Below are 25,546 nucleotides of genomic sequence, written 5' to 3' on the forward strand. Positions count from 1 at the left end.
TACGGAACTCTACTAATGCAAGCCCGGCTTATAGGAGGACTATATTTAAATTAGTTGCTTACTTTTCTCCAAGATTATGACAAAAATAGAGTTATCAGTTATCTTTTACTGACTTAAATATAAAGTATGTAAACCAAAAACAGATTAACTTGAATAATCTTTCTTAGGCAAACATTTCTTTTAAGATAAGAAAATATTAAAAAGGCCTATAAAGAAATTAACACAAACAGCATTGTTAACCTCACTTACAATTCAAAGATGTGTTAAAGAACCGCCAGTCACGGTAACCATGAAAAATAACTAAAACAGACGTAGCTTATAAACTGTCTCAATGTCAGCTTAGCTGTTTATAACCCTCACCACAATCTACTTATTGAATCATAAAAAAAGGTGAACAACCTCAACTTGGCTCCACTACACACCGTATCTGTTACCAGATAACTTAACATGTTTCTTAATGAGTTGACTAGCTCATATACTTACAATACGTAACGCTATCTCATAGTAACATTGTTTATATTTAAAATAAAATACAAATTATTGCGCACACGACTGCCTCACTTGCTACTGTCTAATTGTTTGACGTCACGGCTGTGAAGCGATCGGGGGACGATGCTGCGTAACTCAAGGTACAAGATAAATGAGCCACATATTTATTAAAAGTGGTGTCGTCGACAGTAAGACCTGTGTTATCGTATCGTGATGCGCGCGCCTCGCATGCGCCGACGCACTCTCATTTCGCGCTTAATTTTACAACTTGACATTTACTCAGGTTTTTGGAAACGCCAGTCAAATAACAGCGGATTAAACGTATAGTCACCTGCGCGTGCGTGTTGTGTGTGTGCGGTGCGCGATATAAGACGTGCCCCGTAGGACTTTTACTCTCACTTTTGTAGCGTGTAGCGAATATGATTACGAGCACTGAAAATATTTCTAGCGTTGCAGATCTAACGAGGTCTAATGTACAGTTAACGGGAAATAAGAAAAACTTAACATGGAGAGAACAAACGAAGAAATTTTTAAAGAATATCAAGTGTGTTTTCCGGGAGACGACGGTTGAGCCTTGCCTCTTTATCTACATGCTGTGCACTGCTATATCTTCTCTCGCTGTACAGAACATGCACCTTGAGAAAGCCTGCAGAGTTAACTTTGATTATGGAGACGATATCTGTGATCGTATTTCGAAGAGAAATACTACCGGACTTGAGGAGGAATTAAAGCAAATTCAATCACTGGTGGCCACTGTGGTCGCCTGGAAGTTCCCGCTGCAGACCGCAATACCAGCAGTCATGGTGCTATTTGTTGGAGCGTGGAGCGATAAATACAAGAAAAGAAAAATATGTATATTATTCCCATTTTTAGGGGAGATCATTTGTAATATAGGACTGCTTTTCGCTACATACTTTTTTAAGGAACTATCCTTGACTGGAACGGCCTTGATAGAAGCGTTGCCGGCGGCATTTACTGGGAGCTACATAATCATTTTCATGGGGATGTTTAGTTTTATGTCCGATAGGACGACGATAGAGAATAGAACATTCCGTTTAGGACTTGTTACGATATGTGTGACAGCGGGAACACCGACTGGGACCGCTTTGAGTGGTATACTGTTACGTGTGATGGGGTACTATGGAGTATTCGCTTTATTGTTAGTGTTGCACACAATATCATTTTTGTACGGTATATTTAGACTGGAAGACGTTCTTCCGCCTGATGAGCCAAAGACGGGTCTTGGTCAAGATAGACAAAAGAACAATTTACTAAGTGTTTTAAAGGAAGTGTTTCAATTGGTTGGGAACACTGTGATGGTAGTTCTCATCCCCCGTGCCTCCAAGGGCAGGACTCAGATAGTGTGTGTGCTGTTCCTGTATCTCCTTATGGTTGGACCACTTTACGGTAAGTTCCTAAATTTGACGTATTTTTGATAAGTCTCTGTTGACTAAGTCTTCGTCAATGTTTAACTTCCTTTATAACTGTAAAGATTCTGAAACGCGATCGTCAGTATGATGCGACGAAACTGGGTCATTAACTCATTAAACTGCCGTGATTTATTCGGGCTGAGTTAATAAATTTTAGTAATGTAGGTCTTGATCACTGAGGCAGACGATGGGCCCACTTGAACCAATGACGTTCTTTATCTTATTAATGTATTGCTCTTGTTTACTAACGAATCAAGGAACTTGAAAGACATCTCTCATAATGCTAGTAATTACTAAATCTCAGAAGTCATGGCCTGTCCATTTCATCTTAAATTCGTAATTTTTTGAAATCACGCTAAAGTGTGACATAATCCTTTACCCTTAACTTTTTCTTTTGCATATGCATAAGCCGTGGGAAGAGTTACGAACTTAAAACGGTCATTAATATTTTAAACCTTTATTACTTCGAAGATATTAAACTTTGTAGTATAAATGTAAAAGTTAAGTCCAAGCTTTTGAAGAGGTTTCGCCATAACGTCTAGTATTGTATAACATTGCCCTACTTTGAATCTTGATGCTGTTTTGTAAGATACGCATAACATTTTGCAAGATTAAATTGTAGCAAAATCTAGATGAATGTCCGTAGATAAAGATCTCATGGATGTTCTTATTGCCTCTAATGACAAAATATTAAATTATATCGGTTTTAGGTAAATTTAGGTAACGTAGATTTTAAGCAATAATTAAAAATAGCTCTATCGTTCAATTGACTGAAATTATACTTTTAGATAAATGAGGAGATTTGGAGTTGTTGCTTTCATAGTATCGGGTAATTTTATATGGTGTAGAATTTGATTATCACTTGTACCATATAAGGCTTGTTTAACACTTGTATGTTATGAGATCTGTTGGTGCTTTTTGTTACTTACATACTTTTGAGTAGACCAAAGGCCTTTGCTCTATGACACATAGTAATAACTGAAATTTAAAATGTACTTTGCGTCTATTTGAATGTAAGGTTGATTTTTGCTTGCCCTTGTTAATCCTTTCTACAAGTATAGTACGAACCTGTAATACTATAAACAATCTTTGTCATATTAAAAAAAAAAACACAACCTCCTTAGTGCGATAAAATTAATACCCATGGCGGATTATTTTGATTGGATTGTCTACAAGGGTTTCTGTGCACATGGATGGGTGCACATAAAATTCTGAGACTACCTTCCACAACCTAAAGCGGCATATTACGCATTTGATGATTCCATCCAAAAGAATGAATCATGGATCAGTCTCTAATTAGTCTAAATAATTTAATGTGAATAAGAAAATCTTGTATATTTCCATGAAAAAGTGAGTAATAAAGCAGAAATTCAAATATACCCGGGTTAAAACACGTTGTTTATTTGATCGATGTTTGTTAATCCGCCAGTTAATTACTCGACCCGTTTCACTAGCCCACTGCGAACAAGGCGAGCCGGTGCATAACTTGCAAGCCTTGACTCCTTTCCTGCTTACTGCATTTAGCGAAAAAACACACGCGCCACTTACTATTTCTATATAAATGCCGATTTATAACACTTTTCGTTTATTATTTGTAAGTATTTGAAATGTGTATTTGCCTTGTGACTTCTTTTGTCCTATTAAGGTTCTAACAGTCACCGTTGCCTCCACTTGTGTGAAGTTCGGGTTTTGTTGTAGAATGTAGTCCTGTTTTTATTCGAAATAACAAATATTTTTGCTTTTAAAGGCATCTGTGCCATATTTCACCAAAATCCGTCCATTGGTTTTTGATTAAAAAAAGTCAGAAATATCTACACATGATAGGAATATTTTGCGTCTATCTATAATTTGAGTAAAATAATTTCCATTCTACCCATTTTTATTATCCAATGCCCATTTATTAATTCAAATACTTAATTATCATAAAAAAAAACTATTTTAAAGTATGCAAATTAAGTAAAAAATCCATAAATCAGATATTTTTTTGGTACCTGGAGTTTAAAAACCTGTGTTTAAAAGAATCCGTAGTCTTCTCGCAGTGGATATGTCCTGATTAACCTGTTTCTTAGACAACTAAATATTAAATTGAATCTAAAAACCGGAGCTCATTTATATTAAGATAACATGTGATAGAGTGTGTGTATCTTTGATTATATCACTAGCTGTTTCAAGAGGGTCCGCCCGCTATAAATCCAAAATGATCCCACTGGAACATAACATCGTGTTAATCCTGGTTATAAACTATCTGTGTACCAAGTTTCGTCTAAATCCGTTCAGTAGTTTTCGCGTGAAAGAGGAACAAACATCCATACATACAAACTTTCGTTTATAATATTATTAGGATTGGGAATTGTCATTCATCATGGGACGCGAATTGGTCATTCACATTAACCTGAAGTTCACCTACTAGGTTTGTATGTGTGTGTTACCTATAACAGGTTGTAGAGGCCAAAGTGACATCCACTCGCGAAGACTGGAAGGTGACCTCAAGATTTTTGAAAAAAGGTTGGATTGAAGAAGATCTACTTATACTTTAATAGTGTAAATGGCACGTCTACTATTACTATATAACACCATCACTAAGCTTTTGCTAAAATAAATTCAATATAATAAAATTCCCGTGTCACGATATTAGTTACCGTACTCCTCCGAAACGGCTTTACCGACTTTTCCAAATTTTATATGAGTATTCAGAAGGTCTGAGAGTCGACAACTCTATTTTTCATATCCCTAAATGATAAGGGTTGTTCACCCTTAATTTCTTTTCTTTAATTTTTGAACGATTTTTTTTTATAATGTGGCATTTAAAAATACAACTAGAAATAATTTATTCATAGTTTATTCTATTATTAATAGATCAATATAATATTAAAATTAAATGAAGTCGAGAATAGTAGCGTCCAAAAATGACTGCGAACGTAAGTTTCTTAATTTTATACTTAAGTATATAAAACTGTTGATATCAAATATGAAAGGTATGAAATTTAATGAATGAAATAATTAATCTTTAACATGTACGTCATCCATAGCTCCATTCATTTAAAAACCAAACAGGGCACCAAATATAGCCATTTCAACATCCATAATTGATAATCTCCTGAACTCGAATTGGCTTTATCTTTTCTGCACCATTTCACTTTGTAGTGAACATTTTATTACATAACGAGGATTTGTTTATAAATCTTATTTCTTGGTCTCTTTGTAAAGCGTAAATATGAAGACTTATCACTACTTAAAGGTATATTAATAGCAGTTGTGGAAGAGTGACGGCATCTCTTTTCCACATCTGCTATAATATAGTACTTCTTTTTCTTCTCCTGGTTCCTTCTCGATGCCACATGGCTGAGGGTCGTGGGAAATCCATGAGGGTTTCCCAGCCTTAACAAAAAAAAACTAATTATTTAGTATCTATCTGTATCAGAGATAACGCCATAGTTTATAAATAGTACACAAAATCATCAGTTTTCAAATTAGTCATCACTACTTTAAAAAGGACGTCAGCTTTGACGGATAACTAACTAATATTCTGTTGATCATCGTTTTTAAAACTTTAGGTAAATTCGTCGAACTTTTCTTCATAATTATGCAGTCCAAGTTCACAAGCCTTCTACTAAGTTATACATAGTTTTGTAAGATACTTTCATTTATTACTATAAAGAGTTAGATCAGATTAGGTCATAACTGAGAAAGCATAATTTTATTGTGTCTTGGTGTTCACAATGCAATAAAAATATGCGTCGTGCGAGATTGATTGAGCGATTAAAAATGTAATTTTCCCTTTCTGTTGATTTGCATATTAGCCTTACGTAGGTAAAATTGACAAGGATGAATGCAGAAGTAATGAAAATAAGAAACGCAGATTTTTTCCCGGTAAATGTCTAGTTTTGAGGTAAAAGTTTAATTCCTCTATTTACCCGACAGCGCTTACCAACTGCTTTAAAGTATGGCCATCTCAGTTGTGGAAACCGGACAGCGCAATACTTTTCGAAGAGCGGCATCTCTCTCACACATCTACAATAGACTTATCTAGTAGATGGTAGATGTGGACGAGGAAGTATTTGTTCAGTGGTATATTTCTTCGTCGGTCTTCGGATGATGTGATACGACGATGAATGAATCTAAACAGGTTTATTCTGATCAGGTTGTTTTCAGAAAAACAGCTAAACAAAAAATATATTTAATTTTACAGGTACAGTGCCTTTGTTCGAGAAAAATATTTATGGTTTAGGGCATAGACCCTTTGTTCATATAGATTAGTTATGGTTTATCAGGGACAATGGCTATATGGAGCGTTGCTTCATTAGACGAGCAACGGCAATAGGAAAATCTCCCTACTAAGCCTTTTTAAAGAGGTATTATGAGACCCTAGGTAAGGAAAACACACTAAGTTTTACTGCCTGTTTAATTATTAAAAAAAACATAAATGGTTAAAGCTCAAGTTTTTTCATTCTCAAGTTAAATGTTGTATGACTTGCAATGTTGTATATTTCAATATACAACATTGCAACTGATATTAACCCACCAAAGATATTCAAGACTACTATAGATGCTTAATGACTAGGGTTTGCAACTTCATTAGAAATATTATGAAACAGGATTGTTCAAGATTTCAGAGGTAACATCAGCTTCTTGCACCTGACTTGAGCTAACTTTCATAATAATTCAGATGTAATATGGAACTGCTCTTATCTTAGTGTATGAGGAAAATGATTAAGAAAATGTCTTAACCATATCACTTTAACAGAGAATTATTATTATTTTTAAATCTTGAATGTAAATAATACCACTACTTGACAAACACCTTAGATCCTTGATTGTCTATCCCTGCCTTAATGAGACATCTTAAAGGAGCCAAAGGCGTCTACTATCCCATTCAAAATACGCTTGTTGCTAACTTGTTGTGAAAGAAACAACGCTCTTCGTGAAGAGTGCTGTCTTTCTTCCACAGCTACTATAGCCTTACTTTAAAAGATAGTGATTGATTCGCAACCTTCTGCCACGTGTAAAACAAAGCCACCCTTCTTGTGTTCTGGAACTATACTGGTAGTTTTGGGTTCAAGATGAAATTTAAGAACCTTAATTTGGTGATTCAGTATCCAGTCTTTGTACATACTTCGTCAAGTTTAAAATGTTGAACTTTATTTAGAACAGCAACCTGTTTTTATCTTATTAAAAAAAATTAAGTAATTACGGTTCCTAATTCGATTTAGATAACGAAAATGTTTAAAGCAATTATACTAATACATATAAATATTTCATAGTGAGGGGAAATAGTTAAATCATAGTCGAATTCTGAACTGTCACTTTTATTATATACTAGCTGTTGCCCGCGACTTCGTCCCCTTGGGTAGAAGATATAAGTTAAGTATTGTATCTTCGCTTCTATTAGTCGCAGCGTGATGGTTTATAGCCTAAAGCCTTCCTCGATGAATGGTCTATTCAACACAAAAATAATTTCTCAATTTGGACCAGTAGTTCCTGAGATAAGCGCGTTCAAACAAACAAACAAACAAACTCTTCAGCTTTATATATTAGTATAGATAAAAGTAACAGTTCAGAATTCGACGTGAGATTTTTTCCATTGGGAATGACATTGCGTTCTGAAAACTCTTTCTTCATATTGTATCTGATATGACCATTGCCGCTAACGATTGTCGTTAAAGCTAATTAATTTACTAAAATGTATAAAGCTCACAAGTAAAAACCACGTTACCACGTTATTTGACGCATATCGATGAACTGGTATAAACTTGACTCATTTTTTTATGAAGCCAATAAATTTAAATGAATATTCCTCACCATAGTTCATTTACAAATGTCATCTCAGCAAAGCGACCGATCACGATCTCACGGTTCTCGTTAATAATAACGACTCAAGTATTGATTAATAGTGAATCGTTTAAAAAAACTCGACACCCCAGCCACTTTCTCGCGCGTTTAAGGCAAGAAACGTGTTGTATAACAATGACATGTGAGATGTGTAAATGAGTTTACAATGTATTATGCGTGTTACGTAAATTCACTTTAAGTAAACAATATTCTTTTGGAGTAAAATATATAGTAATAATCATTCGAGGAGCCGAAGATAGATGTCGATGGCGTGCAAATGGGGGCCTATGTCCAGTTGTGGACGAATATAGGCTGATAATGATGATGATGAATCATTCGAGTAAGGTTTCTCCCGACAGAATAGCTAGAAGTTCGTATTCCACGTTGGGATTTTAGATGTTCTCAGTTTTAGTTGATTTTGAATGTACGGTGACTGGACTTGAACGGGACTCTCCATTTTAATAATTACTACTCCCGTTGTTTAGAAAATGAACTCAAACTAAGTTAAACAATAAATGATCACGACAGACGAGTAGACACTTCTTTGGTTTCTCAAATTCGTGTAAAGATGAGTTTCGCTGTCACGTTTTTAAATTATTTTATAATAAAATCTCACATTTTTTTTTACAAAAAAACGAAAATAAACTTTTTAATTTTCCAAATTGGAATTCTGTAAAAAATGCAGCATTTTTACAGAGTAAAATATAAAAAGATTTTCATTTAATCATGAATACATTTTCTGATTCTCGTGAGTGCTGCTTCTCAGATAAGAGCCATTTTTTATATTATTTGTCCCACATCCAATCCTTCTGCCAAGTGAAAGGATTATGGGATTTTGTTAACATCTTTTACTTTCAGAAATTTTCAGTGTTAATATTTAGAAAGAGATATTCAATTTGGAAGGGTTTGCATTTTGTGTAACGTTAATTAGATGATGTTTAGATGTCAAATTATGTATTATGAACTGCTAAAACACAACTCTTGCCAATGTAGGAGAGGGTCGACATTTTCTCTTTTCTGAACATTTACTGTAACCGATCCTTGGTTTCTTTAAATAATTTACAAACAACTCGATGACAATTTTATCGATTTTAATGAACCATTATAAAATACTGTCGTTAAATAGATAAACATTTATATTTTCCGTGTGCACTTCTTATCTTGCTTCACTGTTTACATTATTCTTAAAACGGTTACACATTGTAACGCATATATTTTTTATCATATATTTTATTTTAATTTTTTTCTTCGGAACAAAATCACTTTTGTCTTTTTAATAACGTTAAGTCCTTTTAACTTTCGGAAAGTGAAAAAATAATGATTTTTTTTTAAGTATTAATTTAGTGCAGTGGTTCACAAAATTAGAACTTTGAAATGGCAATTAAAATTGCTCTTCCTCTTTTACATTATTACAAACCGGATTGCTATACATCAGGTACATAACAATACGCGTCCTCCTAGTTTAAGTAATTATTTATTTTTATCTCTTTGTTTCTGTCCATCAGTTTCTATCCTGCAATAAATATTTACGTATCTCCATCCCGCTCAAAGCGACTCGAAATTCAGTTTCCAATACTAAAAAACAAAAGTAGTGTCGAAGAAAGCATAGCTACCAAAAACATTGTACACAGCAAAGATTTCACAAGCGTACCAGCGTTGGTATATACTCTACAAAGATGTAAACTCATTAAAATTTTCGCCACGATCTCATTTGTGATACAAATTGCCTTCGACCATGGCACAAAACGAGTTTCTAGTGCATAAGGATATACAAATCTTAACTGCACATTTCGTCATACACCTATGCAGCTACTGGTTTACCAGATTTTACTTACAACTTAATTGTATGAGATTATTAGCTTAAGAAGAAGAAGGCCTTCACCCTGATTTGTCCTTTAACAAGTGACCATCTAATCATGAGTTGTTTTAAATAAAAAAGAGAAAACGATTTACGCAAACGTTCACGTAATCTCTTTTAGTAAACCGAGATAGAGCTACGCGCAATGTAGAGCGCCTTTTCTCTTTTACAAACGCAGTCGATCTGTTTTATAATTTCGTTGTAACCGAAGTAATAATAAGTGACTTAGTCCAGGGGCCTTTCCACCACGTCTTAGACTAAGACTGTATCAGCTGCGGAAGTGAAACAGAATTCTACTCGATGTAGAGCGCTGTCTCTCTTCCCCTCTCTTCTAGTTAACTAACTTACTTTACGAATGAATATTACTGATTTCGAATGTTTTAACACAGTCTTAACAAGTTTCCTTAATTGATGTTGTTAGCAACGTCCATTTTTCAAGCTATTCATGAATATTTTTTCAAAGTAATTCACGCAACATTGTTTTAATTAACCCGATTTGATTACGATTATTCCTATTAATTATGATGTGCATTTTGGTGTTATTTGAAAGTATGCCGTGTGAAAATAAGTACAGAATTCGATTTTGAAAGACTGTCTGATGTTTCCAAATTATTATTATTTAAACTTTATATCATCATGTTTTTTCGCGTAACAGGTCTAATTTACATCTGTAAATATGTGTTAGGCATTTATCGATGATAGTTACAAGGAAGCGGCTTCAATTATACCGGAAAATAAATTGATAAAACTCTTGATTGTAAATAAATTACAAGTTAAAGTAGTTCTACATCATTTTGAAAATAAACAACAGCCTGAACGCATTCCGTACATAATAATGTAACATCTAAAAGCATTTTTAATCTTTGCAGTGTTGACTACCAGTCCAACCAGATATGTCTGCGAATCAGTTATACTTCGACTTGCATTTATTACTTCATTTTATGCTATTGGTTCTTTTAATAACCTGTTAAAAGCCTCCTTTCCTCATGCCAGAAATAAACAAAAGAGATTGGTATAATGCAGCATTACATGTCTTGAATATAACGCGTCAGAGGAGGATAATGATTTTTGAGTGTGTTTTAGGAAAAAAATATTTTGTATCCCCTACATCCTGACGGGCTGTGACCTGAGATGCAGTTCAAATGGCTAGACGATTTATGACGTTAGATATATCTTTAAAGTTTTAAGAAATATATGAATGCATGATATTAAGTAGATACATAAAAAAGTATGTTGTTACACTACAAGAAGTGCAGTTGTGATATAGGAAAATGGTATGATGGTGATATTTTAGTTAATGGTTTATGAAAATGTCATTGCAACCTCGGGGATAAAAGAAAAAAAAATAGTTGTAACATAGGGTAACAGATGTCTTACTTCAAATTACATAAGAAAAACATTAGAATTTTTTATTTTTTATTTATAACTTTGAAATGTCGAATGTTTTTCATTCCATTCGAGATTCTAACATTTTTTCTCTTTTCAGGAGATTCACAAGTAGCGTACTTGTACGTCATTCGCAAGTTCGGCTTTACCGAAGTGGAATACAGCGTTTTTGGCACAATTAACATCGTCCTGGGTCTTGTTGGTGAGTAAAATTAACATGAATATTTATTTTGGTTCTTGGAAAATACATAAAAACGTAAGTTTATGGCCGGGCTTCCGTGGGGCTCAGAGCTCGAATTTCGGGTCTTATACGTGAAGATTAGTTTGCCATTACTTTATATGGCTTTACCCAAAATATCCCAGCTAAATTTAAAAATCCAAAAATAGCTTGCATTCAATTTGACAAATATTTAAAAAAAACCATGTGATAGGGTTACCAAAAGTTTAGATTATTGCCTTAAATTATTAAAAGTAGCATCTACGTCATGCAAGGTTGCTACCAACGAATTAAGCACTTAAATAGCGTGTAAATTAAGGTCTGGTATTTTCCTTTCCTTAAGCACCTTTAATCAAAAAAAGAAGACCAATTTTTTAACATTATTTTATTACGAAATCTTATTCAGACTGATTCTGAATTCTAATTTCAGAACACAACATGGTATTTCAAATTTAAGTCTTACTTTAAATTACGTTAAATGTAAGAACCTACCTACTTTATGTTATATGTAGGAACTTATATTGCAGATGAGAAATTAAACATTGTTATTATCATGTAGTAACAAACAAATACTATTAAATAGATTACAGTTAAAAAGGTTTTCTTCAATTCATAATAAACCATTGACCAGGACCATTATTTTGTGCTCTTTCTCACGTAGTCTCTCTTCTCTCGTCTCGTCTCTCTCTTGCTTCCCCGATGAACAAAACCTCATAATACAGTCACAGTTATTGCTAATAACCGTGCGACATTATTAATAATTTAATTATAGTCAATAGTGCGTTTACAGATAACAGTCATTTCTTATCAAGAAAAGAACGGAAAATAAGATTGGAAGTATCATTAACTTTTATTAAATTGCAATAATTAACGTAGGCATTCAATGAAGTTAAATTCTGTTTGAATAGCAAAGTTTTGTCAATAACGATAGTTGTAAAATGATCCTACGGAAACATAAAATCAGGATACAAACTGTCTTATTATTATTATTATTATTCTGGTTATAAACTATCGGTGTACCGACTCTCGTCTCAATCCGTTCAGTGGTTTTTGCGTGAAGGAGGAACAAACATCCATACAAACATCTTTACAGTTTTTGATGTAAGTAGGATAGTGAATGCGTAAAAAGAAAAATAAATTATAGGCTATTCAATTAGTAAACTATAGTATATTATGGACACCGAAACGAACCAGAATATGACGTATCCAAACACATGAATAACGTTTAGAATAAATTGGGGAAGAATTAAAGGTTAAATATATTTTTTTAATTATATTTTTTCTTCAACCGAAAGTAACGGATAATCCGAAATCATTTTATATCCTTTAACTAAAACGAAACAGAATTTACATGTCCATACTATATTTCAACTGCAGGTTTCAAGTAGGTAATCTCAATTAGGTAATAAGTGTGCAGCCAGCCTAAGAAAAAAAAAATTGAAGATCAACTCTCTTATCAAATCATAAATGTTTAATTTGATAATTTGCGGTCAAATGCAATCTGATCTGTTATTACTACGCGTAATAATGCTCTTCAAATCTTCAATGTGACCTTTCTATTTAAATATGGCAACATTATCTTTTGCGACGAATTAAGAAACGCATCTTGCGTGCCGTATAACGCAGTTTTTATCATCCTAGGTCAAGGATTGCGGATCGTGATATAGTAGTATATTTATCACGCAATCTTAAATGTAAAACTGAAATAAACTTTACCTGTATGTTAATAAGGCTTACTTTTCTTTGAGTGTAAAAGTGTTCATTAATAAACTAATTATTTTTATCAGTACCGGCCGCAGTATTGCAGGTGATGTCGAACAAATTATTTTATAAACTTAAAGATGTATTTATCTTTACATTTGATTGTATATCTTTAATTATGTATTGAGAACAGTTTTGAAATAATAATTTCTTGCTATTATTGTAATATTGGACTAAATACAATCATTAAAAAGGTCATTGATCTTTATGAATGTCTTTCCAACGTAATAGGTAAAAAAAGTGTTGCAATTTTGTCGTCTTAATAATACGGATAGGTCAAATACAATTTAATGTGATAGCATCATACGAATTTAATTATCTTAAAAAGAGATATGAATTGAAAAACAGACCATATTAATGCACTGAAGATAAACAAAAGATGATAATTACATAAGCATTTAATTATACTTATTGTCATTAAGCAGGAAATATAGATAAACCAGTCTATGTACAAATTAAAAAAAAAATCTTAACTTTTACCTACTAGTAACATAATTAGTGTAGGCTAGAAAAGTTAAATTTTTTAAATGAGAGCTTGCGAGATCGGACATTATTTTTATTTATTAAAAACGACTCCCACAAAAAGGAATTTTATTCCATGTGTCGTACTAAATACCCTAATTTATTGGGTAAAGGGTAAAAGCGAAGGATTAATGATTTAATGCAGGTAATTTTGTGATTAGATTTCTTCCTACTTGCAAGCTACTGCTATCAATTAGAGCAATCATGTTGAACATGGTTTGTAGTTGTGGCACAACTAATAATTCTGAGCTGTTTGAATTTACCCACTTAATATGCCACTATAAGTTAAAATGGACAGAAGGTAAACTCAGTACAAAATTTGAAAAAAAACTATTTAAAACGAAGCATTCTTCCGTTTTTAAGTTTTTTAGACAGCTTAAGAATAATTCGTGTTAATCAATTGGTGTTTCACCAGTTCCCCCTACTAAGTGACATTTCGGCAATTATTACCTTCGACGAGAATGCTCGGATGCATGAAAATGTCAAATGAAAACGATAGTTTTTCCATTAAAACGTTTTCTATTGACTGTAGTGACAGTTGGAATGAAACTTGCTTACAAGGGAAGCACGAAACGGTGAAGGTAAGGCTCTATCTATTGTTTTTCTTGTCTTTCGTTTTTCTCGTTTTTCTGTTATTCTCTTTCTCGTTTCAACTGCATCATCCTTACTAAATATCTTTATTTGCTCAAAATGTAGTACAAGAGATGAAAGCACAAAGCACTACAATAGTCTCACACACTTTGCTATAATATCAGAGAATGCAAATTTGATGGTATTTGTTAAAACAAAACCTTAATATAGGAAGGAGTGGTAGATCAGTGGGTAATCTTATCCCAGAACCCGTATCACTGTAATCTGCCAAAGGGTCTTCTCATTTAGCCCTCGATTTTCATTGGTTTTTGCCAGTAAGAACTTGGCCCACCTGTTCACCTTATCCGAGGCAAAGGAACTTCATGAGCATTTCCACCGAGCCACAAAAATATCTCCTGGTATCCTCACACACAAACAGTATGCCTCCATCATCTTAACATTCTATGTCGCAAATATCCATCAGCTTGATTACGATCACTTTCATAATAAACATATTACGTATTAACTAATTACGGAAGTCACTTAACTTGGAGTGAATTAGGCCGTCACGTGTTACAGCAAACGCAACCTACTTGGGAAATGATCAATCAATCAAGTCGACCTGTATTGCTGTGCAAGATATAGGTAATTAGGCCTTAGAGTTTGTGAGAGGATAAATAAAACGAATCGTTCTAAGTTAGAAGTAAGTTTTAAACATAGAAAAGGGAGGTTTTTAGTGGTTTCTTATTCAATATTATAGATACTCGAAAATTGATTTTACTCGCATTAACGAAGCTTCTGCCGACTTGCAAAGGCTATGATCAGAATGAGTAAAAACCTTTTATAGTCGGATTACACAACAAATAGGCTAAAATAAACAAATTTTTGGGTGATAAATAAATCGTTGACACTCTTTGCCACCATCCAACAAATTTATGGCGGTAGTAATTGTTGCTTAACCTAGATCTTTATTTCATGGGATGAAGCCTGGTGATGGACGGATGGATAGACAGACGAACGTTTCGCGGAGGCTCAGTAGTAGGGTGTAGTTTTTACCCTTAGGGTACTGAACCTTAAAAATGTCTATACCAGTTGTGATATTTTTACAATTATAATTCTTTACATCATTCCAAAATGGATTTGCTATTTCTAATTTATTAAAAATATGAACAGCTTCTTCCGCGTGTATATAAATTAAGACTTTGTATGTAATTTTGTAGTGGAACTTCTAATCTTCTCTCTTTGTTGTTTGCTATTTGCAACCAAATACGTAGTGCATAATGCATGAGGCGCAGGCTGGCTACCGTTTAGTTAGTAGTCCTAGTATAATCTAGAGATAACCTGCGAACCAATGTGGGTTTGCAAAGCATTACGTAAGACCTTCTTACTTAGCAGATGAAAGGAGGTACTTCCAAAAACAAATTAACGCACCATTATCATTAGTGGAAGCAAGACAGCGCACTAAAAGACATAGACGCATCTCTCTCCCACATTTACGACAGTCTTATTTTAGCATGTCGTGGTAGTCCCCCAGACTTCTGTATCGAAAAATAAATTATCACATTATATGTGTACGGTCTCTTATGGTCCCTTTCAAAAACGAAAATAAACTTAAATCCATAAAATTTATTCTTCAACGTTAAATGTTAAGTTTTTAAATTGCATCTTAAAATTTTATTGGTATCAGATGAGAGGAAGTTTTAAAAGACCTTTTCGCATTTTTTTGCTCAAAATCAGGTAAATTTGTGTTTGACTTCGATACACATTATTTGTTATGTTTGAGCAAGAAAATATAAAAAAAGCATATTTTTATTAAAATAGTTTGAAATATAATAAATTAATGTATTTTAATAAAACGCAACGCACATTGAATCTGAACATTCTTAGTTTCTGTTTTGAATCTGTATATCTGCTTATAACTTTACAAATTCGTGATTTCATATAATTCGCTATTCCTTGAAAGCTTATCCATATTACCTGATGAGCTTCAAAAGAACCCTCCTACACATTAAAAGCTAGCCTTTGACAACCTACGCATTTATGTCAGCATACCAAATTAGCTGATATGCCCACTCAAAAACGACAAACATTTCAATGAGAATGTACCTAATGAAAAATATCATCCCCTTTAGCCAAATGGAATTTCAAATTTCGTCAATTTTTGCGTTGATTGAATACGCTTGAAAAGATAGAGATGACAGTTCACATGATTCACCAAAACGAAAAGTCATTTCTATTGTTACTCGTGTCTGGCTAGTAATATTAGGGAAGATAACTCTCTTAATTTTCTTCATTAGGCAACACCATGTATTTTTCTATGTCTATGTTTTTAGACACTGTATTGCTTACACAATAAATGACGACGCGCATACCTAGAACAAAATGCCTCAAATACAAAACTGTCTTAATAAGAACTGCACGGTGACAAGTCAAGTAGTGTATAGCGGTCGCTCTGTCTAACTGTAAAATTTTCGTAAATGACGCCTTACAGTTAATTTCAAGTCATCGTACAAACAATAAACGTTCTTCTTTTGTTAACAGGAACAATTTTCTGCATCTCAGTTCTCAGCAAAAGATTCCGCGTGCAAGACAGCGCTATCGGCGCTCTCGCTGGTGTGAGCAGGATAGCAAGCTGTTACATGACTGCGTTTGCTCCTACGAGAGCTTGGTACTACTCGGCGCCACTCTTGAACATTTTCAGTCATACTGGATTAACTGCTGTGCGATCAATAGCCACCAAGAGTGTTCCAACAGAAGATGTTGGTAAGTAAATTGTAAATGGTATTTTTTTGTAATAATATGACCCTTTATACGTTCCACAGCTGGGTCCAGTCCTCTTCTCGTATAGGGATGGCGCCTTTTGGCCATCACGCTAGCTCACTGCATGCTCACAATTTCAGATTCCAATATTTCGAAAACAGGTTTTCTCAGTAAACTCAACGGTCTCTTTTAATAATTATATTAAAAGTACGGGTACATATCACTCTGAAAAAGTCACTTTGATCCTTTGCATACGTTGGGATTGAAGAAGCACCTCGTGCATACAAATTCATTCATGAAATTCTAAGACTTGCGTGCCGTCCGAAAACACCTAACCCGGTTACTCAATTGTTTCAACATTATAAATATTATACGCAGCCAAAACGCCACCCGATAATAAGTCAATCTAGTTTTATTCTAATAGTCTGCTTTGAGACACTGACTTTTAATTGTAAAACCAGTTGACGTCATACAATTAGTCCAAAGAGTAATTTTGGATGGAATTATGGAACCAATTAGCAGTTAATGTTTAGGCTGCTGAGCCCTGAATTGCGACACAAATATTCTAAATACGTTGTGATTGCTTAATTTGTCTGAAGCACAACATCAGAACGGTTACCACAAAATAAATTACTTACTAAATTGCTCTATAAAACGTAACTGCTTGATAAGAGAAAACTTACCGAAACGGTAGAGAAAAGCAGTTTGCCTGAGACACATCCTATTTAAGGATTAACACCTTTTGCTATTCCTTGCAGGGGTTTTGCTCTGCTTCCTATTGTTCAACCACTAAATTAGTCAGAACTATATCTGAATGGAATGGTATTGGTCACTACGTTGGCGTAGTCACTGATCCCGTGTAGGCAAAACATTGCTTACAATATTGCTTGTTTTAAGTCTGGGTGTCTTTGTGCAATTGTAAACTCTCACCGCACAAGTTTTAAATTCCTCACGACTGAAATGGTTTTTCTTTAAACCTGCAAATACTTATTTTTTAACAATTCTCTGTGAAATGAATATCGTAAAAACCGGCATGATTTAGTCAAGGCTTTGCATCTCTGGCAAAATGTAAAAATTCATTTCTAAAATTTTTGTATTTTAAATAAAGCAATTTTCCAAGTATAATAAACGCTAGCAATACGAAGAACTAAGGAAATCCTTTCTAAATTTATCTCTTATCTTCAGAATTTCCATATACTATGTTCATAGAACCTGATCTCGTTCTGAAACTTGCTTAGACTTAACATATAGCAAATATTATGCTTTAGTGAGTACCAAGAGATTGGATTGAGTAGGTACCTATCTTTAATATAACAAGCGAAAGATCAGACTGGCGATGTATTAAAAAACAGAATATACAAATAACGACATGATCTTAGGATTTTTTCTAATTAGGGTTTAATTATTGCGTTTCAAGCTACTGTACTTCCATATTACGAACTATCGGAAAAAAAATCTTATACAGGTCCCTTTTAGCCAGATTTTTCTATTTGGCAACGGTGATCTAAGTTTTTTTTTTAATTTCAGTGTTTGTGTGTTTGCTTATCATTTTTCATTTTTTCTTCTGCAGCCAAACTGAGTGCCTTAATCGGAGTGACGGAAGCAATAGCGCCATCGATATATATGCCGGCGACCAGTTACATCTATATGATGACCATAGACAACTTCCCTGGCTGCTTCTACATGTTCGATGCCGCCCTGACTTTCGTTGCTTTAGGACTTTTCACGTAAGTAACATATTTTGTTCGAAAACTCATTTTTAGTAATATTATTTATTTTCAGTAATAAGTCTGACAGCTATGTGTGTGTGTATGCGTGTGTTCGTCTAGCACCATATAGTTTATGAGGGTGAACTTACAGCCATTACAAGAACTACACTCAGCCAAGTGATGTTCTAAAAGATCTTCTTGTGTTTACATTCTGCTTAACACAGAAAACCTTGCGCATAAAGGAATTTTTGCGATCTGTCACTTTGAGTACAGCTGGTATAAGTATTTTATCCAAAATCGTTGATCTGTGGAAATCATTTCTTTATTTAACTCCGAACCTTTTGTTCAAAACCGGTGCAGCCCTTTATGTATTTTGTGGGTATACTGGGTATCATAATTTGAGCTTAATCTTAGGAAAGTATGTTTTTATGGAATTTACAATAAAATAGTTTTAACCAGGCATTCCAAGAAATATATTAAATGAGTGGAATCAATTATTGTGTCCTTTATAAATGAGGACCTTTTTATAACTGAGTCAGGTCATTAAGCATTCTTGGATAAGATCTATCATTCGTTGTTGATGTAGGTAAATATAGGTTATAACAAGCATTAAAGACGCAAATCAAATCGGTATATTGCGACTAGAGTTCCGTGCAAGTAGTTTCCAAAAAAAAAATCTGCCATCAACAGAAACACATCATCTGTGAAAATTTCAACTGCCTGTAATGATATACAATCTCTATTCGCCTGTATTTAGACCAACAGAGAGCAAGAAGGCTTAGTAAGAGATTCGTTTTTATCTAACCCTAAAAAGAGACCAAAAACTCTACTAGCAGCTATTCTTATTTATTGTTAACAAATCGTTGTACTATGGTATAACAATTGCAACCAGATATTTGAACTGCATGCAAATATTAGAGTTATCGCACTTATTTAACATGCGGGCAGAAAAGATAAATGTGACATTTGAACAAAAAACCTCTGAAACAAAAAATGGCTTTTATAATCAAAAGCCCGGCCCATGAGGGCTGACTTGATTCCAAGCGAAATTCCAACGTAAATATTTGCATGACCTACAATCTAGACGATCTTTTGTTTTCGTACTTTTGTGAATTAAATCTGAATAATAAATCTTTGGAATAATGTAGCGTCCTAGATATTTTTTTGGTAGACTCTTTTGAATTATTTTGAGCGTGTTTTAGACTGTGCAGTCAATTTCAGGATTATTATAGAATGGGTTTTAATTAGAGGAGTCTTTACAAGTAACTATTAGAATCGGGAAGATACTCTGGTATGATCAATTTATTTGAATTCACATTCCGCGAGGGCTGACGCCGATGAATCACTCCCTTGTATGAACTGACAAGTCAAACTTAAGTCAGTCGTCGAAATACTGTCATTCTAATAGATTTGATGTAATCTGCGATATGGCATTGCCTAAGTCCTAATGAACTACTTAATACTTTTAATTGTTGTGATGTCCCTGTAGTTGTGGTTTTGCATGGATTTGAGTGTACAGAGGCAGTTTCAATCAACTCAAAGTTATATTTACTTTCGTTATTATTGATGGAGGAGGCATACATCATGAAGAGACTTGAATTCCAAATATTGGAATCTGAAATTGCCTATCAAACCGTTAGCTAGCGTGGTCAATGGTCAATGATCAATGCTCAAAACTTTTCCTAAAATGTAAGAAGCCTGTGCTTATCACTAAAACGTATAAGCTGGTAAGTTAAACGCTCACAAGTTAAGCTATGCTTGACGCGGTTGGTCCAGAGATGGGTGACCATCTGTGTCATAGCGAGTTCCTCCGTGTTTCGGAAGGCACGTTAAATTGTGGGTCCCGGCTGTTATTCCTACATCTTTGATAGTCGTTACAGGTAGTCAGAAGCTTGAAAGTCTGACAACCAGTCTAACCAAAGGGTTGTTGCCCAGATAACTGGGTTGAGGAGGTCAGTACCTCTACCATGAGTTGCTATCGAAAACGTCAATGACTTTACTACAGTCGATAGCGTATAAACGCGAATCGAATAGTTTTCGAATGGACTCATACCATGAGTTTAAAAAACCTTGACGCGCTCGCTATCGAGAGCTCGATTGTTATTGTAGTATTCGTGTTGTCATACTTGTCATGTTGTCGAACGTGCCTAACTTCACGCCTAATGTAGTTGTTTCTTTCTAACGTTGCTTAAAAGACAGAGTAAGATATATATTCCCTAAAAAGCTTCAAATCTACATTAATAATTTCATGCAGGACTACGGTAAACTCGATCGAAACCTTATATGAATAACAAAACATAAAAATATATTGATTTTGAGTCGACAACATATATCCGCAGATTTCGGATTATGGAGAATTTCGTTAAATTCCGATGGCAAAAAACAAACCGTTTAAGTCGCCATCCTACCGTTGAAGTTTCGCAGTTTTTTTTTTTTAAATTATGCAGTTGATGTAGATATACGAACTCTTTTGATATCACAAATAGATGGACACTTTTCTTCTTGCTCTTTTGGGTTTTAGTAATTTTTCATTATTAAATTGAAAGCGGTGTCGTGGGTACCTAGGAATGGTTATGTGGCGAAACTTTGGGGAGTACCTATGTCTTGCGATTGATCGCGATAGTTTTGTTGAATTGTTTCCTATACCGATAAACTGTGCATCTATTGAAACTAATATTATAAATGCGAAAATTTCTCTGTGTCTGTCTCGCTTTCACGCCAATCCAACTGAACCGATTGTATTGAATTTGACAGATAGCCTGATGGCAACAGGGACCACCGAACGCTATAAACTGAAGTCCACGTGGACGCAGTCCTGGGCTACAGCTAGTGTTTGCATAATCCTAATAATTTTAAACTTCATAGAGCATAAAATATTCAGTATATTTTAATATAATGTAATATTACTTAATAAACTATTGGTTGGGGTGGAGCCCTCTGTGAACGCTGACTTATTTCCAGCGTTTCCTTAATAATGAATTTATGTATGTTTCATTGTAAAAAAGTGACAGCGTGTATTCAATGTAAATTGACTTTTAACTAGTGCTACTTGATTTTAATAGTCTCTTGCCGACATGATTCTCACAAGAAATACTCAAAACTAAACAATTACTATAAACCGAATACCGTTTCACACCTTGTTTAGCAAGTGAGTTACTTAACTACAATCGTAATGGTATTTGTCGATACCATCTGTCAAATTTGTGACTCATGGTACCGTTTTCTTAGAGAAACCACCGCAAAACGTTACGCGCTCGCTACTCGCTGTCGAAGACGTTTTGAATGTTTCGATAGGTTTTATTTGTCAACTCATACTACCGATTTTAGTTTGTCAAGTGACCGCTAGGGGCGCTGTACATTTTGTCATAGATATTTTTTACGCAGACGCTAGCGAGCCCGGTCGCTCAAAACTCATGGTAGAGGTACAGATAGGCAGTCGCTTCTTGTAAAACACTGGGACTCAGTTGAAACCGGTTAGCCTGGTAGCCGAACCCAACATAGTTGGGAAAAGGCTAGGCCAATGATGAATTTTTATTTATTTATTACAGATGTTAAATTGTATTGAAAGGTCATTTGCCTCTAGGGTTTGACGAATATGCAAACAAAAACAATCAAGTACCTACGAGTAAAGGATTTTCTTCATCACATGTCACTCAGTAATGTTGACAAATAAACAATTTTCTCAATAATCCGTAGACTTCCGAGAACAGGTGGCAAAGGTGTACGCTTGCACACCTAGATTCTCCAAAAACGGTAACAAGTGCCATGTAGCAGGACGCCAACGTTTTATCGGGAACATTTTCTAACTGACACTACTAAGAATTTTACAAGAAAAACTTTATAACACTTACACTGACATTTTGCTACTTACTTTATTTTGGAATTGGGTTTAAATTGTTTTTTTAATAAAGAAGAAAATATTAATTGAGTAGCAAACGAGAAAACTTTTGTCATTCACAGGTTATCGCCGCCCATGGGAAAAAATTGTCAGTTGTAATGAAATATTTGGGCACCTAACTACGTTATTCTTTATATAATACGACTATCTTTCCCGTTTCAAGAAATTTACTGAAGATTAAACTACCTCATCATTTGCATACCACACAAAATGACCAAGGAGTTTACAAAAAAGAAAAAATATATGTTACACAATATCTTACTGCTCTACATTCTGTCATAGTGCGTTATATCATAACGCTAAGAACTCTGCTTAACCTGCTTTGCTAGACATAGTAGGTAAGTAGTTAGGCTGTTTCCGATATTGAACGCGTCCAAGTTACACGAATAAGCGATTGAAAAATTACAAAGGAAAAAATAAGTTATTTTTGGTGAAACATTTCAAAAATTATGTCTCAGTAATGTTCACTTGTACCTTGCTGCAAACGATTACGCAATGCAGGAAAAGTAAGCATTTATTTATATTCAGAAATCGATTTAAGAAAAATAAATAAGATTAAATTCAAAACAATAGCATTAAATATTATTTGTTGTTACGTTCTAGGAACGGTGCGCCAATAACCAGGATGATATAATAATAATTATAGTACAATGGCCATATTATCTTTTGAAAAATAAAAAGAATAAGCCTTAAAATAAATAAAAAGGATATGAGACAATTATTTTTCCTTTTTCAGTTAAAACATGTTTATTTACACTATACTCATAAATGTGTGTTTTTCCATAATGACTATAAGATGCTGTAAACACTACCGCTTATGAGCTACACCATCGCTCACGCAGTCAATATTTTTTGCCGTATTAAGTAACCATTTCTTGGTTAAAGATTAAGAGCATCTCATAATAATATTAAACGTTTGTAATATAAACAGGTACACTAGAAGGAAGAAGTCTCTTATTTTATCAAATGCAATTATTTTTGGACGGCCATTAAGAAAAAACATGTGACACTGCAATCGATCTTACAACACAAGCATATAATATAAATATAATATAAATATAATAAAATATTTCAGAACTCTCACAACGCCATCTAGTCTCAAACTAAGCGAATCTTGTATGCTAAGTACTAGACAACTAATAAACATACTTGTATATTTCTATATACACAAATACATCATTAAAAAAATACACCCTGATACGGAAAAATGGTAGTGCTCATGACACAATATGTCCTGCTTAGGGATCGAACCTAAGACCTCCGGTAAAGCAGTCATCGCCATTACCTACTAGACCAACAGGCCAGTTGAGTAACATATTTTAATTTATTTAATTAAACCGAACAAATATACCTAATATAATATTTTTTAATTATCAATCCTATCAAATTGACACAAATTTTAACTTTTTACATCCAGTCATCATCCCTACTCTCCACAAGAAGATTAGTTTACCAAAATATTTCAATCGTATTCAAACAAACTTCGTACGCAAGACATAATTTGTAAAACCAATCAAGACGAGACCGAAAAAAGTATTGAACTTACAAAAAATATGTAAGAAATCCAATTTATTCTAAAAGGCTTTAGATATATCTAAATGTTGATTTCAGATTTATTCTTGTTTTTTTTTTAAACGACTCCCGCCGTAAGTAATTTAATTCTTGTGACACGGGGGTTTCACAATAACAACCAGACTCAGAACAAGCATTCGTGGATCACATGAATGATTGTCTAACGCGAGGATTGAAACCGCGACACGTCGCGCTCAGTTGGTTTGGCATGGTGACCTCAACCACTCGGCTATCCGTGAAATCAATAAAATTGAATGTTATAAAGTAACTTATCAGTTTTATTGAAACAGTAATTAGCGAAACTATTTCGGTCATAATTTGTTTGAGTGCTGGGTGCGTAAAACAAGTATATTATCTTAACATCCTCGTCATCATATCATTATGACTTTTACACTTGGAGTGACGTGTCGCGGGATCGAGCTCGTAGGCCAGGCGTTTATGTGATCTCTAAGTCTTACTGTCTCTGCATGGGACTGACCTTGTGAAACACAAGGAAGAAAAGAAAAGTATATAGGTATATATTAGGCTTTCAGCATCCACTAGTGTACACATATAGGTACACTTTAACTTCCTTATCAAGAATAGCCAAATACGAGGGTACCGTACCAATGGGCTATAAAAAAATATGGGATGACGGCAAAATGAACGTTGCAACCGTAGCCTACACTCGATCATATTTTTTTAACAGACAGTTTTTAACAGAACTCAGCATCGGTGAAAATGTCAACCACATAGGTGTCAAGAACCCTAAGAACTACATACATATTCAGGAAGCGTCAAACGAATGTCATCACGAATGAGGCCATTGTTGTTTCCACAGCTGTATAACAAATGTGACTTTAAAAATGTACAATTAATATAATATGATAAACAACCTTCTTGTTTTGTTTTCACAGATTTATTTACGTTCTGGTGAGACGGAGAGACAAAGCCGCAGTCACGGATCCAAGTAAAAAAGAAGAATTTGCCAGAACAAATGAAGTGTCACGGTTTTAAATTAGGAATTTGACAAAATGTTTTCAGAAAATGATCTGAATTTAAAAGGACGGTGCTATTGACTGCTGTTGATGTCAAACTTCACATTAGTTTGTATTTACGTGTAATTAGCATTCTGTAAAGAAATAGATTATTGTAAATATTTCATGCACAGATTGTCTTTAAGGTCTTTTAAGTGCCACCACAGGCTATGGACCTGTATCGGCTGATAAATTTAATTAAGTTCGGCTTAAGCGATATAGTAACTAGAAAGCTGACAAACATAGTATACACGCCCTCAACATAATAGCTAAGTTGGGGTTAACCACAGTGTGATTAAACTATTGGCTGGGGTCCTTATAATAAGCTGGCCCTATTACTTTTGAACGTAGTTAACCATTTAATATATTCCGCACCAAATAAAATTATATGTCTTGCTTCTGATTGCATAAATCGAACTATTTCTTAAAAGACAGATATTGCATTTAAAGTGACCTTGAACTAACCAATACAACTCTATTTTTTTCTTAAAGATATCAACTAATGCTACAGAGATAAACTACGAAAAGA

The 25,546-nt window shown here is 34.1% G+C and overlaps 1 protein-coding gene across 1 annotated transcript; it reads left to right on the top strand.

The window, feature by feature from the left end:
* The first annotated feature begins 801 nt into the window (after positions 1-801).
* On the top strand, positions 802-25,546 carry LOC113504682. The gene is made up of 5 exons (XM_026887101.1): positions 802-1,896; positions 11,093-11,194; positions 16,604-16,825; positions 18,393-18,549; positions 24,898-25,546. The coding sequence occupies exons 1-5, from the start codon at positions 909-911 to the stop codon at positions 24,995-24,997; spliced, it is 1,569 nt and encodes a 522-aa protein (XP_026742902.1). The 5' UTR covers positions 802-908; the 3' UTR covers positions 24,998-25,546.

Source organism: Trichoplusia ni, chromosome 2 (genome assembly GCF_003590095.1).
Source record: "Trichoplusia ni isolate ovarian cell line Hi5 chromosome 2, tn1, whole genome shotgun sequence".
Taxonomy (NCBI): domain Eukaryota; kingdom Metazoa; phylum Arthropoda; class Insecta; order Lepidoptera; family Noctuidae; genus Trichoplusia; species Trichoplusia ni.

Bases quoted from the DNA above. Each gene is read 5' to 3' on its own strand.
- LOC113504682 (XM_026887101.1), top strand. From the start codon at position 909: ATGATTACGAGCACTGAAAATATTTCTAGCGTTGCAGATCTAACGAGG. The intron at 16,826-18,392 runs GTAAGTAAATTG...TTTCTTCTGCAG, and splicing joins TGTTCCAACAGAAGATGTTG to CCAAACTGAGTGCCTTAATC. The intron at 18,550-24,897 runs GTAAGTAACATA...TTGTTTTCACAG, and splicing joins GTTGCTTTAGGACTTTTCAC to ATTTATTTACGTTCTGGTGA.